Source organism: Macrotis lagotis, chromosome 2 (genome assembly GCF_037893015.1).
Source record: "Macrotis lagotis isolate mMagLag1 chromosome 2, bilby.v1.9.chrom.fasta, whole genome shotgun sequence".
In the NCBI taxonomy this organism is placed as follows: Eukaryota; Metazoa; Chordata; class Mammalia; order Peramelemorphia; family Peramelidae; genus Macrotis; species Macrotis lagotis.
Window position 1 is genome coordinate 94,600,419 of NC_133659.1, and position 16,513 is coordinate 94,616,931.

General features: G+C 31.6%; 1 protein-coding gene across 1 annotated transcript in view; it reads left to right on the forward strand.

The window, feature by feature from the left end:
• Window positions 1-16,513, forward strand: part of LOC141511916 (complement factor H-related protein 2-like) — an 88,880-nt gene that overhangs the window by 60,626 nt on the left and 11,741 nt on the right. Inside the window, exons 6-7 of the mRNA XM_074220892.1 lie at window positions 2,225-2,433; window positions 13,046-13,228. Of these exons, the coding sequence (XP_074076993.1) occupies window positions 2,225-2,433; window positions 13,046-13,228 (392 nt within the window). The remainder of the gene's footprint in view (window positions 1-2,224; window positions 2,434-13,045; window positions 13,229-16,513) is intronic.

The following is a 16,513-nucleotide window of genomic DNA, read 5'->3' on the forward strand; positions in this document are numbered from 1 at the left end:
TTCTTTATTTTGACTTTTTCATTTGTTTTATAAAAGAAGTTTGGTAGGATTCCTTCAATTATCTATTATTTCTAGTAATTTATATTTTTTAAGTCTTATAAAATTCACTTTAAAGTCTATCTGGGTCGTATGCTTTGTAGTTAAGTTATGGTCTGTTCAATTTCCTTTTCAAATTTAGATCTATTTAAAAAGTCTATTTCCTCTTCTGCAAATCTAGGCAATTTCCATTTTTATAGATATTCTTCTATTTCACTTAAGTTGTTAAATTTCTGGAATATAATTGGGCAAAATAACCCTTGTAACTGTTTTCATTTCATTTTGTTAGTGGTATTATCACTTTTTCCCCATTTTTTATGCTAAAAATTTATTTTCTTCTCTTTTTTAATCAATCTAACCCATTTTATTTTTTCTTAATACTAGATCCTAGTCATATTTATTATTTCTATGTTTTTATACTTAATTTTATTTATCTTACCTTTAATTTTGTAGACTTTCAAGTTAGTATTTAAATGGGGGTTTTTAGTTTTTTCTTTTTCTACTCTTTTTTAATTGCACAACCAATTCATTCATTTATTCTTTCTTTATTTTACTAATATAGACATTTTGAAATAGAATCACTGTTTTGCTGTATCCCAAATATGTTGTCTTGTTATTGTCATTTTTTTAGTGAGATTATGAATTGTTTCTTTCTTTGTAAATTTAATAAATTATTTTAAATTTAATACAAACAAGAAAGAGGAGATATTGCCATGTCACAGCAGAGTATTTACTATAAAACACTAAATTCCCATTTCAAGAAAAACCTTCATAATAAATACTGTACATTGTTTTCAAAACTCCCCAGCTTTTCTTTGCTTCCTTGTAGCTTTTCTATGGTTCACAGCTGTGTACTTTTATTTTACTCCTCCTATCCTAAAGAAGGCTACAATTGAATATGGATACACAGAGAGACAGACAGATAACAGACTGACAGATAGATAGATATAGATGTGTACAAGAGCATACTATGCTTATTTTTACATGTCTTCTATGTCTCTGAAAGTAGTAGCATGTTCCCTCTTAAGTTCAAGTCTTTCCATGTTTTTCTAAATCAGCCAGCCCACTATTCACACTACAACAACATTCTAATTCAATCACATCCTCTCTGAGTGATTGTCAAAAGAGAAAATTAATGATGGGAGTAATCCAGGGTTGGACTATGGTGATGACTGAATACTTAATTGAACAGGAAATCAAGGAGTCTATAATTATGCCAATTTATTAAGCATTAAAATGGCTATGAAAGCTAAATACATGAATTCTTTTGGATTAAGTATTCTTTCTGTCCATTTGAGATTAACAGCAGAAGGAAAGAATTCAAAGAATTTTAGAATTAATGTTAGTCCAAAACAGCATAAAATGGTTTAATTCAGGATAGATGTGTAGCAATTTCTCAACTAGAAGGAGGTAAGGCACACTAATAATCAGGAATTTAATTTTTTCAACCTCAGTGTCTAAATAGATTTGTTGGTAATCGGTTTCAAAGGTGCAACTAGACCAGATCTCCCAGACCTAAGGAATCCATATAAGCACTATGTCAATTGCTCTCTATTTGTATATTTGTTGCATCACAAGTTAATTGAAAGTCATTAAATTTCCAGGACAACTATCCAAAAAGATTACAGTGTAAAGAGTGACTGCAAGGAACTGTTAGTAAAAGGAATCACTAAAATAAATGACAATGGAAGGATCTGAGAGTCATATGGCTAGATGATAGTAGAAGTACATGTATTTAGATTTGGCTAAACATTTGTATTCAAAAAGCATATTGAATATATGATATCATATTGAAGGAGGGCTCCAGCAGACTGCCCCAGACTGCTTGACTCTTTGCTGTCTAATGTTTTTATCAGTGACTTGGATAAAGGCCTGGATACCATGCTCATGAAATTTGCTGAGAATATAAAACTGAGGGGTGCTGGTAGTTAACACTCTAGATGACAGAATCCAATATGTTTCAAATATGAAATCAAAATATGAAGAGTACTAGAAAGATTCAGAAGACCCAAGGGCAAATCCCAGCTCTGCTATTTGCTAGCAAAAAGTACTTACTACTTTTGTAAAATTAGGCAAATCATCTAAACTCTCTGATTTTCAAATGTAAACTGAGAGGTTTAGACTCAATGATCTCAGAGATTCTTTCCAATTCTAAATCAATGATCCAGCAATCTATATGACTTTAAATTTGCTTCCATTGCCTGTTTGTTGTAGAGGAAGGAAAATGTTGTGAGCTACCTCCTGAACTTCTGAATGGGAGACCTGAGGACTCAAGCAAAGAGAAATATTGCCATGAAGATGTAGTAGAGTATAATTGTCATCTCGGATTTGTAAGGAGAGGACCTAAGGCAATACAATGCAATGATGGAGAATGGACAACCTTACCTACTTGTATTGGTAATGTGTTGTAAACTATATTTTGAATGATTTTATTTCATCCATATTTTCACATATATGCATATGAAGAAGAAAAATAGGTTTATTTTTCATTTTTTAAATATAATTTTATATATTTATGATTAATTAAGAGGAAAAAAGAAGATGTGCAAAAGTGCCTGAACTTGTCCATGGTCATGTTCAGACTACTAACTGTCATATTTACATGGGGCTTCAATGGAATATTGCTATGACAAGGGTTTTACAATGGTTGGAAGTAAGACAGTTACTTGTAATCATGGAAACTGGACACAAATCCCTACATTCATTGGTAAATGAGAAATTTTTTCTATTAGCAATTTGATAGCAAAAATGTTATTGTCAATAAATATTTAAATTTCTTTATGATTTTTAAAAATTTTATTTTCAAAATTATGCAAAGGTCTCAATAATTAATAAACTTGTCAGTTATTAATTATTAATCAATTAATTCAAAATTGGTGTGGTTAAATAAACATATATATATGCTTCCAAATTTGATAAGCATATACTCCAATGTTTCCTATTTGAAGCAATGTATAAAGGAATCCTGAATTCCTAAGCTTTTCCCCCACTGCTTTTCCCAGCAAGAGCTCTTCTATCCTGTGCTCAATCTACATTAGAACAATACACCAACTGAAGTCCAACAACTCAACTTTAAAACCATGTAAGAATATTTCAAAATTCATCATTTTTCCTTCCTTATTTTTAAATTCTGAGTTTCAGATTCTCTCCTTTCCCACCCTTTCATCATTGACTGAAAAGGCAAATAGTATTGTATAATTTAAACATATGAAAACATGCAAAATATTTCCATGACCATATCACAAAACAAATGCCCCCAAAAGTGAAAAAAAATATGTCAATTTAAATATAGAGTTCATCAATTCTTTCACTAGAAATGTTTAACATTTTTTTTCATAAAAAGGACTTTGGTATTATCGTGAATTATTGTACTTATCAGAGTACCCAAATCTTTCACAGTTGATTATCATTTCATCATAGTCGCTACTGTACAAAATGATAACCCAAGAGTTACTACACTTTGTATTAGTTCATAGAGTACTTGCTATTTTTTCTAGCACACAACAATACTTCATCATAATCATTCCTTATAATTTGTTTAGCCACTCTCCAAATAATGAGCATTTCCTCAATTTCCAATTCTTTGACAACACAAAAAGTTACTATAAATATTTTTGTATGTCAAAATCTTTTTCCTTTCTCTTTAATCTCTTTAGAATACAGACCCCATAAAGATATAGCTAGATCAAAATGTATTCACTACTTTACAAAACTTTGGGCATAGTTCAAAATTGTTTTCTAACTATTTTGTTAGACCTGCTCTTTACTCTATCAGCAATCGATTAATGTTTTAACTCATTCCCTCCAGCATTTGTCTTTTCTGATAGGTGTGAGGAGCTACCTTAAAGTTGTTCTAATTTGAAGTCCCTTATGATTACTTTTTTAAGTTTACCTTTTACTGCTTCTTTCAAGTATTCTTTAAATTTTCTATTTAGCTCTGATCTTTTCATCAGGAATGCTTGGAAGTCCACTATTTCATTAAAACTATATTTTTCCCTAAAGGATTTACTGTTTTATTGGGGAGATGAATTTGGTGACAATCCTAACTCTTTTACCTTCCAATATATCGTATTCCAAGATCTCTACTCCTTTAAGGTAGAAGCTCCTAAAGCTTGTGTGTGAGCCTGACTATGGTTCCAAGGTATTTGCAATATTTATTTCTGATTGTTTACGATATTTTCTGCTTGACTTGGAAGTTCTGGAATTTGGATAAATTATTCCTTAGAGTTTATATCTTGGGATCTTTTCAGGTAGTAATTGATATATATTTTCAATATCTATTTTATCATCTGCTTTAGGATATCAGGGAGGTTTTCATTTATAATATTTTGAAATATTATTCCTGGTGTGTTTTTTCATTATAACTTTCAGATAGCCTAATACATCTTAAGTTATCTCTCCTCAATCTTTACTAGGTTAGTTGTTTTTTAAATGAGATTGTGCTTTTATTTTTGACATTGTTTTATTTTTCTATTTTTCTTGATGATATTTTGAGTCATTAGCTTTAATATGACCAATTCTAATTCTTAAGGAATTATTTTCTTTCATCAACTGTTGTATCTTTTTTTTTATTTGGTCTCTTTTTTGCATTGATATTTTCTTTTCTTAATTGAACCTTTGTGTCTCTTTTATCATTTAAGTTACTATTTTTTAAGTTGTTATTTTATTCAGTATTTTTGGTCCATCTTTTTCAAAGCTAATTTCTCTTTCAAAATTTTATTCTATCACTCTCATTTATTTTTTCAATTTTTCTTCTCTCACTTATTTCTTTCTTTAACTCCTTAAGGAATTAATTCTGCCTAATTAGCATTATTTTCTAAGGCTTTGTTTGTAAATGTTTTCATATGGTTGTCTTCTTCTAAATTTATGTCTTGATCTTCCCTGCCACCACAGTAATTTTTATTTTTAAGTTTTTTGGTTGTGGTTTTCTCATTTTCCCAGACTATTTTTTCACTTTGAATTTTATGTTAAAGTTGAACTCTACTCATCTAAGAGTAGGAAACCACTGGTTTTTTTGACAACTGTTAGTATTTTTCTTTTAATTCTATTTTAATTTCCCTAGTTATATTTTAAAAAGTTTTAATATTTATTTTTAAAACTTTAAGTTCTGAATTTTCTCCCTTCTTCCATTCCACTTGCCCTCATTAAGAAAATGCTATTTGATATAGTTTAAAAATGTGCAGGCATACAAAACATTTCCATAATAAACATATTGTGAAAGTAAACATAAAACCCCTTGCCCCCCAAAAAAAAGAAACCTTAAGAAAAAAAAACTTTAAAAGATATATTTTCATCTGTATTCAGACACCATCAGCTTTGTCTATGGGGATGGATAGCATTCTTTTTCAAAAGTTCTCCAAAGTTGTCTTGGGTCCTAAAATTACTGAAAAAAAAAACTAGAAGAAACTGTGAAATATCTCATTGGAAAAACAATTGACCAGGAAAATAGATCCAATAATTTAAAAATTATTGGACTACCTAAAAGCCATTATCAAAAAAGAGCCTAGATATCATGTTTTAAGAAATTATCAAGGAAAATTGCCCTGATATTCTATAAGCAGAGGGTAAAATAGAATTCAAAGAATATTATAATTACCTCCTGAATGAAATCCTAAAACAAAAACTTCCAGGAATATTGAAATCAAATTTCAGAGCTCCCAGATAAATGAGAAAATTTTGCAAACAGCCAGAAAGAAACAATTTAACTATCATGGAGTAATAATCAGGATAATACAAAATTTAGCAACTTCTACATTAAGAAATCATGCGGCTTGGAATATGATATTCTAGAAGGCAAAAGAGTTTGGAACCAACTAGCCATCAAAATTGAATGTACTTTGTCATGAGAAAACATGGACATTCAATGAAAGAAGAGACTTTCAAATTTTTCCTGAGGAAAAGACCAGAGCAGAATTGAAATATTAAAAAGGTACACAGAAAAGGCAACTAATAAGGAACTTAATGATGTTGAACTGCTTATATTCCTTTATGGGAAGATAATAGTGATAACTCATATGAACATTCTCATTTATTAAGGTAAATAGAAGGGGCATATTTAGACAAGGTAGGTGAGAGTTGAATATGAAGGGATAATATATTTAAAAATATGGAATTAAGAGGTAAGAGAGGAATGCACTGGGAGAAAGGGGGGAAAGAAAGATAGGCAGAATGGGATAAGTTTTTCACATAAGGCAAGAAAAAACTTTTACTGTGTGGTGGAAAAGGAGGGAAATGAGAGGGAGTGAGTGAATCTTACTCTCATAGAAATTGACTCAGAGAATAACATATACAATCAGTATAATATAGAAATATATATATATATATGTATATATACATATATATATTTCCCTTTGTGTAAAATAGAATGAGAAGGGAATGGAAGGGGATAGAAGGAGAGAAGATTGTGGGAGGGGGTAGTTCTGTGAAGGGAGAGGGTGAAAGGAGAAAAAGAATAATAAATGTAGGTAGAGGGAATAGAAAATTATTAAAACACGTTTCTCCAATAAAGACCTTATGTCTCAAACATAGAGACCTGAGTCAAATTTATAAAAAATAAAAGCTATTCCTAATTGATAAGTGGTCAAAATATCTATTTTTCAATATGGTCATAGATAGGACTGATATATTTGATAAATAGCACATATATTTTTTAATATGGCCATATCAGTGCTTTCTATGGCCATATTAAAAAATATCTTAACTCACTGTTGATTGGAGGAAGTCAAATTAGAACAATTCTTTGACCTGTTGGATTGAGTAATAGAACAAAAAAGAGAAAATGACAAATATTGGAGAGGATATATAGAAAATGAGACATTAATGCACTATTGGAGGAGTTATGAAGTGATTCAATGATTTTTAGAGCAATTTGGAACTATGTCCAAAGGTCTATAAAAGCCATTCCTAACCTTTGACCTACCAAGCTCTACAAAGTTTATATTCCAGGAGAAATAAAAAATAGGAGGAAAAAGGACTTATATTTTTATAGCAGCTGTTTTCTGGTGGCAAAGAACTGGAAATTGAAGAAATGTCCATCAGTTGGGGAATGGCTATGTATATTGTGGTATGTCATTCTTGCCATAAGAAATGTTGAGTAGCATGCTCTCAGCAAAACCTATAAAGACTTACATGAGAAGATGTAATGGAAAAGTGTATTATATACAAAGTAGCAGCAATATTATGAGATGATTAGCTATGAACAGTGAGTTAAGATATTTTTTAATATGGCCATAGAAAGCACTGATATGGCCATATTAAAAATATATGTGCTATTTATCAAATATATCAGTCCTATCTATGACCATATTGAAAAATAGATATTTTGACCACTTATCAATTAGGAATAGCTTTTATTTTTTATAAATTTGACTCAAGTCTCTATGTTTGAGACATAAGGTCTTTATTGGAGAAACTTGTTTTAATAATTTTCTATTCCCTCTACCTACATTTATTATTCTTTTTCTCCTTTCACCCTCTCCCTTCACAGAACTACCCCCCCCCACAATCTTCTCTCCTTCTATCCCCTTCCATTCCCTTCTCATTCTATTTTACACAAAGGGAAATATATATATATATATATATATATATATATGTATATATATATACATATATATATATTTCTATATTATACTGATTGTATATGTTATTCTCTGAGTCAATTTCTATGAGAGTAAGATTCACTCACTCCCTCTCATTTCCCTCCTTTTCCACCACACAGTAAAAGTTTTTTCTTGCCTTATGTGAAAAACTTATCCCATTCTGCCTATCTTTCTTTCCCCCCTTTCTCCCAGTGCATTCCTCTCTTACCTCTTAATTCCATATTTTTAAATATATTATCCCTTCATATTCAACTCTCACCTACCTTGTCTAAATATGCCCCTTCTATTTACCTTAATAAATGAGAATGTTCATATGAGTTATCACTATTATCTTCCCATAAAGGAATATAAGCAGTTCAACATCATTAAGTTCCTTATTAGTTGCCTTTTCTGTGTACCTTTTTAATATTTCAATTCTGCTCTGGTCTTTTCCTCAGGAAAAATTTGAAAGTCTCTTCTTTCATTGAATGTCCATGTTTTCTCATGACAAAGTACATTCAGTTTTGATGGCTAGTTGGTTCCAAACTCTTTTGCCTTCTAGAATATCATATTCCAAGCCGCATGATTTCTTAATGTAGAAGTTGCTAAATTTTGTATTATCCTGATTATTACTCCATGATAGTAAAATTGTTTCTTTCTGGCTGTTTGCAAAATTTTCTCATTTATCTGGGAGCTCTGAAATTTGATTTCAATATTCCTGGAAGTTTTTGTTTTAGGATTTCATTCAGGAGGTAATTATAATATTCTTTCGATTTCTATTTTACCCTCTGCTTATAGAATATCAGGGCAATTTTCCTTGATAATTTCTTAAAACATGATATCTAGGCTCTTTTTTGATAATGGCTTTCAGGTAATCCAATAATTTTTAAATTATTGCATCTATTTTCCTGGTCAATTGTTTTTCCAATGAGATATTTCACATTTTCTTCTAGTTTTTTTTTCTTTTTGACCCAGTTACCTTGCTTTCTGTTCCTGCATTTTTGGAATCCATTTGCTCCAAGATGACCTCCCCTTCCCTCACTGTTTTGTACTGCTCTCTTACCCTGGTGCAAAAGATGCTTTTCCCAGATCTTCCAAGTTGTCTTGGACTGGAAAATTGTTTCACTCAGGTTTTTTGTGGGTTTTGCTTATAGGCAAAAGAATTGTCAATCAATACCAGCCAGCAAAGGGGCCCCTGTAATCTCTCTATCTAGTTGTATGAAGTCCATTTCAGTCTCTGGGCTGAGAGCTCCCAAAGTTGCTGATCCCATCATAGTCACCTTCAGGTCCCAGGACTGGTAGTCTCTGTTCTGATCATTACCAAAGAAGGAACACTGCTTTCTTACTATCACAAATTACAGCATTCCCTTTTTATCAAGGCCAATACTGCTCTGTGACCAACCAGAACTGTTCCCTGCCATCCTGGAATTGTGATTCAGAACTAATTTTAGAAAATAGACAATTCAGAAGTAATTATAGGAGAAATTAATTATAGGAGAAACTAATTATGGGAGAAAGGAAGAAAGGTAGGTAGAATGGGAGAAGTTTTTCACATAAGGCAAGAAAAAGCTTTTGCTGTGTAGTGGAAAATGAGGGAGGTGAGAGGGAGTGAGTGAGCCTTACTCTCATCAAAATTGACTCAGAGAATAACATACACAATCAGTACCAGCAAAGTGGCCCATATAATCTCTGACTAATTGCCTGGTCCCCTCATTGTCTCTGAAGTGAAAGCTCCTGAAGCTGCTACTGTTTTTTTTAGATTTTTCAAGGAAATGGCTTAAGTGGCTTGCCCAAGGCCACACAGATAGGTAATTATTAAGTGTCTGGGGTCATATTTGAACTCAGGTACTCCTGACTCCAAGGCTGGTGCTCTATTCACTGTGCCACCTAGCCACCTCCTGCTACTGTTTTTAAAGACCTCCTCCTCCTCCAAACAAAAATAGCCAGTGCCCACTCACTCCCACTGTCCTCCTAATTTGTCTTAGTATGGATGAATGTCTCTCTCTAGTCTTTTGTTGACTCCACTCCAATTTTTTTTTGTAAAATTATTTCAAATTTATTTGGAAGGGAATGTTAAGACAGTTCGGTTGGGTCCTTATCTGTATACTTTCATCATAGCTATGCCTCCTGCCAGGGAAACAATTTCTTCCTTAACTTGACATGTATCCCCTATCATGAATCTGGAGCTATACTGGAACCAGGTAGCCTTATAATTCAACTTTCTCATTTTATATGTAGTAGGAGGAAGAGAGATGATAATTAGGAAAACCCTATTCAGTGGATTTTGCCCTGGTTTAGTCAATATAAACACATGTAATTAAGGGCAGAGTATCAAAGAAAAGAGGGTAACCAGTACTATCAAAGGCTAAAAATTTGTTTAGAATATTGAGGAAACTGTCAACTAAGAGACTGAAGAGTAATTTTAATGGAATGATAAATTCAGAACCTATATTATTAGGGATTAAGAAGAAAATAAAAGAATGTTGAAGGTACCTATTGAAAACCATTTTTTCAAGGACTTTATCTTCTAAGGGCAAAAGAGATATGAGACAATGATTTTGGGGTGAAGAAGGATCAAGTAAAGGTTTTTTGAGATTGAGGAAATATAAATATTTTGGTAAGAAATAAAAAAGAAACCAAGTGAACATGAAAAATTGAAAATAAGCAATGTTGAAGGAATGTGAGAAAGTAAAATCTATTTGATGAATGGAATGGAATGGAATGAAATCACTTGTACAAGTGGAGGTAGAACTGGAAAAGAATAGGCTCACCTCTCCATGTGAAATAGGGTGAAAGAGAAGATACTAGGAAAACCATATGAGTAAAACAAAATGATAAAGAAGGGGGAAGGAGAAACTTATGTCAAATATTCCCAATATGTCCTGTAAAATATGAGGCATGTTATCAAACACTTTAAGAAAACAAACTAATCCAAGCATCACACCTAGCTATTTTCATATATTTCTCTTCCTTATGCTTCCTTAAACACCTTCAAAAGACGACTGATAAAAGGTTTCTCCACTTTGGTTCCTCTCAATTCTGAATTTCCATTAATCTCTCTGTGATGTGGTTTCTCCCCTCATCATTAAACTGAAATCATTTTCTCCAAGGTTACAGATGATCTATAAATCCTCATGCTTCCCAACTTCTTCAGAATGTGACACTATTGACCATTTTTTCCTGAATACTTTATCTTTTCTGGCTTTTCATGAAATCATTCTCTCCAGTTTCCCTTGCTATATATTTAATGACTTCTCAGTCTATTCAAACTTTGTATTTGTTTGTATATGTGTGACTTTGGGCAATTCTCTTTTATAGGTCAGATTTTCCTGTGGATAGAGCATCTCTGTGTATTGAAATCAGTTGTAATATATCCAAGATGTTGAACACTGAGAAAATGGAAAAGTTTTGCAATGATTAATCTATAAAAAGAATTCAGCAAACACTTCTGTTTTCTTCCACATTTTCTAGGACATTCCTCTATTCACAGTAGCAAGACACTGGCATTCAGTGGTCATAGGACCCTGGTATAAAAAGAAGCCCTGCAAATATTCCTTCCTCTCCTCTTAGATTTTTCTTTCTAGAATATAATGGGAATTATATTGGTATTGAGTAAAGAACTGACAGAGTTTCTGTTTGTGCTTACTTGTTTTTAGATACAAAACTAATTTGTATTTGTCACATTAACTCTATCACACCGCTACCACTTGGACTTCATCTACCTATGTCAATTATTCTTTTATTCAGTAAGTGAGGGGAAGCAATAGCAGACACTGATTTTTGCAAAAACAAAAGAAAATATATGAGTAAGAATTTAGATGAAGTCTTCAAATACCATTTAATATTGATCCCAAGAATGACTCCTGGGAAGGATTAGTGGTCCCACCTAGGATGACAGTGATGGAAGTACCTATGAAAGTACCTTTTTATTCTTTATTTGGGTCAACTGACTCTGTTTCAAATTCCTGAATGTATTAGTTGAGCCAACCATCTATCACAAGAGAAAGAGTATTAGTCCTCGAATCAGGAAGGCCTGAATTCAAATCTTACACAGCAGTTTTCTTTGTGAGACTGGGCAAGACATTTTATCTCACTATTTCAGTTTCCTCATCTGTAAAATGGTGATAAAATTAGCACCTACATCACAGGGTAATTGTAAGGGTCAAATAAGAAAGACATTTCTGTCTTATTTAAAGCCAAAAGTTTTAAAAATTCTAACTATAATACATGTGGCCAATAATGTGCCATATTATTTGACTTTAAATATTCATACATAATTAATTTATTTTTAAATGTTTTATATTAAAAAATATTCCAATTTCCACAAAAACTTTTTTGTGATTATTTTCTTATAATTAATTTATTATTTTCTGTATGACTTAGGTTATTATCTAGAAAGGCTTATTCTCTTGTCTTGAAGCTAGACTTGCTGACACTCATGTTTTTCTGATAAATAGTCTTTGAGTAAGCAAGTAAAATCTTAATTGATTCAAATCCTGTAAGTTTACCTGCTTTCATGATGTTCAGATTATCCTGGATCTGCCTTTAGTATTTTTGAACATTAAAAAGTATAATTGGAAAAAAACAGAGCTTCTAAGCACAATTACATTGTGATATTCTGATTCTCCACAAAAAAAAAGAAGTGAAAGTCATACATTCTTTGTTATTGGCTTAAGCTCAGGACTCAAAAAAACCTCTCAAGATATATTCAGATAGAAGTCTAAAATTAGAAAAAAGCCTCAAATTCTTAGCACCAATAGTTCCAGGGTATTTTCTACTCATTTTTAGTCCTCATTTTGGTTACTCTTCATTTAGTATTCCTATTATTGGAGTCTTTTGGCAAAGATACTACCATAGTTTGTCGTTTCCTCTTTCAGTTCAGTTTACCAATGAAGTAACTGAGGCAAACAGGGATGAATGATTTGCCTTTGTTAAGATTTGAACTTAAGCCTTCCTGACTGGAGACCTGGTACTCTATCCACTGTGTCACTTACCTGCCCTATTAGCCCTCATTATTAAGCAGAATTTTCATCTTGGATTCTTTCCTCTGCCTGATGGCTGTATTTATTCTTTTACCCAACATTATACTTAGCAGTGCTTTACATATAGTGTTTAACTTATAATACTTATTGATTGACTGATTCACTGACTCCATAAGTCATACTTACTCCATAAGTATAAGCTTTTTAAAAGATGTGCACAGTGGAGTTGTCTAATGGAACTGAGGTGGTTGAACATGCAGAGATGGAGGGGGAGCCATATATACTAATCATTATCATGCAAGTTAAGATTTGAATAAATGCATCTCAGGGTTCAGTATCTTGAGAAACTAAAGGAGAGGGGACAAAAAGCTCAAATTCATACTTCTTATTTTAATTCAGTCTACCTCTGTTTTATCATTTTATCCAATTATTTTTTCCTCTTATTCTCAGAGGTACTTGGAAAGTGTGGACCACCTCCAGCTATTAATAATGGAGACATCACCTCCTTCCTGCTAACTCAATATGCTCCAGAATCAACAGTCGAATACAGATGTCAACGTTTTTATGTACTAGAGGGTTCACCAACTGTGACATGCAGAAATGGAAACTGGACAAAGGAACCAAAATGCTTAGGTATGTGTAAAATAGACTCAGTACATGATGAAAATATTATTAATGAGGGATATAATCAGGCTAGTATTATAGGCAAGTAAATCTCAATGAACAAAATAGACTTCAGAGATAAACCTCAAAGAAGTGCTTAACTGATTTACTTGCTTGCTATCAATGGCCAATGTCTCCAATGTCCTAAGCCTTGCCTTGCCTCCATCTCAGAATTTTTTATATTACTTGGCTAACTGTATATCTCAGACTTTTCACTCTAATTTGATCATGTCCTGGTTGTTGGGAGTGATGATTTCAGAGAAAAAGAAATCCTGAGTTTTCTTCCCCTTATACCCACCTAGAACTCTTCCTTATTTTCCATATTAGAAAATGCATGATAAATTAACTTCCCCTTACAAAGATTTCTATCCATTATAAATTTTACATACAATAAAGTATACTATGCTTTGTAAAATTTTAACTCATTTTGCTAAGTACTCTGGAAACTGTTAATTGATGGATTTGTAGATTTGTATTTCATTTTCTTTTTTTTTTTGTTTATTTCACAAGGCAATAGGATTAAGTGACTTGCCCAAGGTCAAACAATTAAGTAATTATTATGTGTCTGAGTCTGTCTTTGAACTCTGGTGCTCCTGACTCCAGGACTGGTGTTCTGTCCACTTTACTACCTAGTTGCCACCTAGTATTTCATTTTCATGATTGATTTTCTTGTCCCAAAAAAGACAAACTTTGGAACAGACATTTCCAGAAAAAGCCAAATGACCACTTTCTCAAAACTGTTACAAAGAAAGTTTTTGCAGTATTTGATTGGGAATAGATATTCTTTAAGGTTCATTACAGCCAAGATAGTATTACCTTTGAATTTCCTTTTTATACTGATTATTTGGGAATCAGAATGGCCATCATAAATAGTGAAATGTTAAAAGTTATGTGAGGTTATAAAAGGACCTAAGGAAAGACTTTTATCAAGACATCAAAAACAGGTGATATTTACATAGGGTATGTAACAGGGTTTGTGTTTGTGATAAAATTTTTCTCATGATATATATAACTTTTCAAAAAAACTAATGAAATAGTAATATGTCTCTAATAGATAAACTATTCTTTTCCACTTAAAAGTTTTACTTTTATTCAACATTAAATGATTTTAGAAATTACTTATTTACTGTATAATGATACTAGACAATATAATTCTTTTATTTTTCATAATCCAAATCTTCTTTAATTGTTCTTATAAAAATTATTTTATCATAACCTCCAATCATTTGAATAATTCTCTTAATATTTTGATTGATATTGCATTTGATTATTATTATTATTTATTATTATTATTATTACTTTCTCATAATTCTGCTCTTTAATTTATTTTTATAATATTTACATATATAATTATGTTGAATTTCATTTTGGGATTTTATTTTTTCCAATCTTATATAAAGATAGTTTTCAACATTCATATTTGAAAGATTTTGAGTTCCAATTTTTTTCCCTTTCCTTTCCTTCACTTTCTCCTCCCCCAATAGCAAGTAATCTAATAAAGTGATAAAGGTCATACATGCACAATCATGTTAAACATATTTCCATATTAATTATTTCATGAAAGAACAACTCAAACAAAAAGGGAAAAAACAAGAAACAAAAAAAAATATGATCCATAGCCCTTTCTCTGACCTTGGAATGCATTTTCCGTTATAAGTCTTTTGGAGTTCACTTCATTCACTCTATTCCTGAGAAGTAAAGTCTGTCATAGTTGATCATCACAGAATGTTGCTGTTGCTGTGTGCAATATTCTCCTCACTATGTTCACTTAACTCAGAATCATTTCATGTAAGTTTTTCTAGGTTTTTCTTAAATCCCCCTGCTCATAATTTCTAACAGAAGCCTAAATCTATCCCATTCATGTACCTGAACTTGTTCAGCCATTCTCCAATTGATGGACATTCCCTCAATTTCCAATTCTTTGTCACCACACAAAGAACTGCTAAACATATTTTTATACATGTTGGTCCTTTCCCCTTATTTTATGATCTTTTTGGGATATAGACCTACTAGTGATATTGCTGGAGTCCTTTGGGCATAGTTCCAAACTGCTCTCCAGAAAGATTGAAAAACTTCACAAATCCATGAATAGTGCATTAGTGTCCCAGTTTTCCCACATCTCCTCTAACATTTATAATTTTCCTTTTCTATCATATTAAACAATTTGATATGGTACCTCAGAATTGTTTTTATTTGAATTTCTTTAATCAATGATATTTTAGATTATCTTTTCATATGACTATAGATAGCTTTAATTTTTTTCACCTGAAAACCATCAGTTCATATCCTTTGACCATTCATTAGGTGGTTAATGACATGTATTCTGATAAATTTGACACCGTCTTCTATGTAAGATAACAATGAAATAGTTTTTCAGAAACACTGGCTATAAAAATTGTTTCCTAACTTTCTACTTTCCTTCTGGATTTGCTTGTATTACTTTAGTTTTGCAAACTTTTTTTTTCAATTTAATCTAAAAAGTTATCCATTTTACAATTCTTAATATTCCCCATCTCTTCTTTGGTCATAAATTCTCATTTCCATAGATTTGACAGATAAACTATTCTTTTTCTCACAATTGACCTATAGTATGATCCTTTATGTATTAAGCATGTACCCAGTTTGGCCTTATCTTGGTATAGAATGTGAGATACTGGGTTCTGTCATCCTATTTTCTAGTTGTCCCAACAGTTTCTGTCAATGAGTTCTTATCCCAGAAGCTGGAGACTTTGTATTTATCAAAGTAAATTACTGCTATCATTTGTTACTATTTACTAAACTCTTTCTCTGAGCCACCACTCTATTTTTAATCAGTACCAAATAGTTTTGAAGACTGCCATTTAATAATATAGTTTTAGATATGGTAAGGATATGTTGATTATCTTTAACTTTTTTTTCATTACTTCCCTTGATTGTCTTGACCTTGTTTCTGTTTTGTAAATATTTTTTGATTGCTTGATTTGGATGGCACTGAATGAGTAATCTAATTTAGGGAGAATTGAAATTTTTATTATATTAACTTGACCTACCTATGAATAATTGAAATTTGTCCAATTGTTTATATATGATTTTTTGTGTAAAAAATTGGATTTATAAAATTCCTGGATGTGTCTTGGCTTGTAGATCCCCAAATGTTTTATATTATCTATATCTTTATATATCTTCTACTGGGTGTTGTTGTTAATAGATAGAAATGCTGCTAATTGGTGCGGGTTTATTTTATATTCTTCAATTTTACTTAAGTTGTTAATTGCT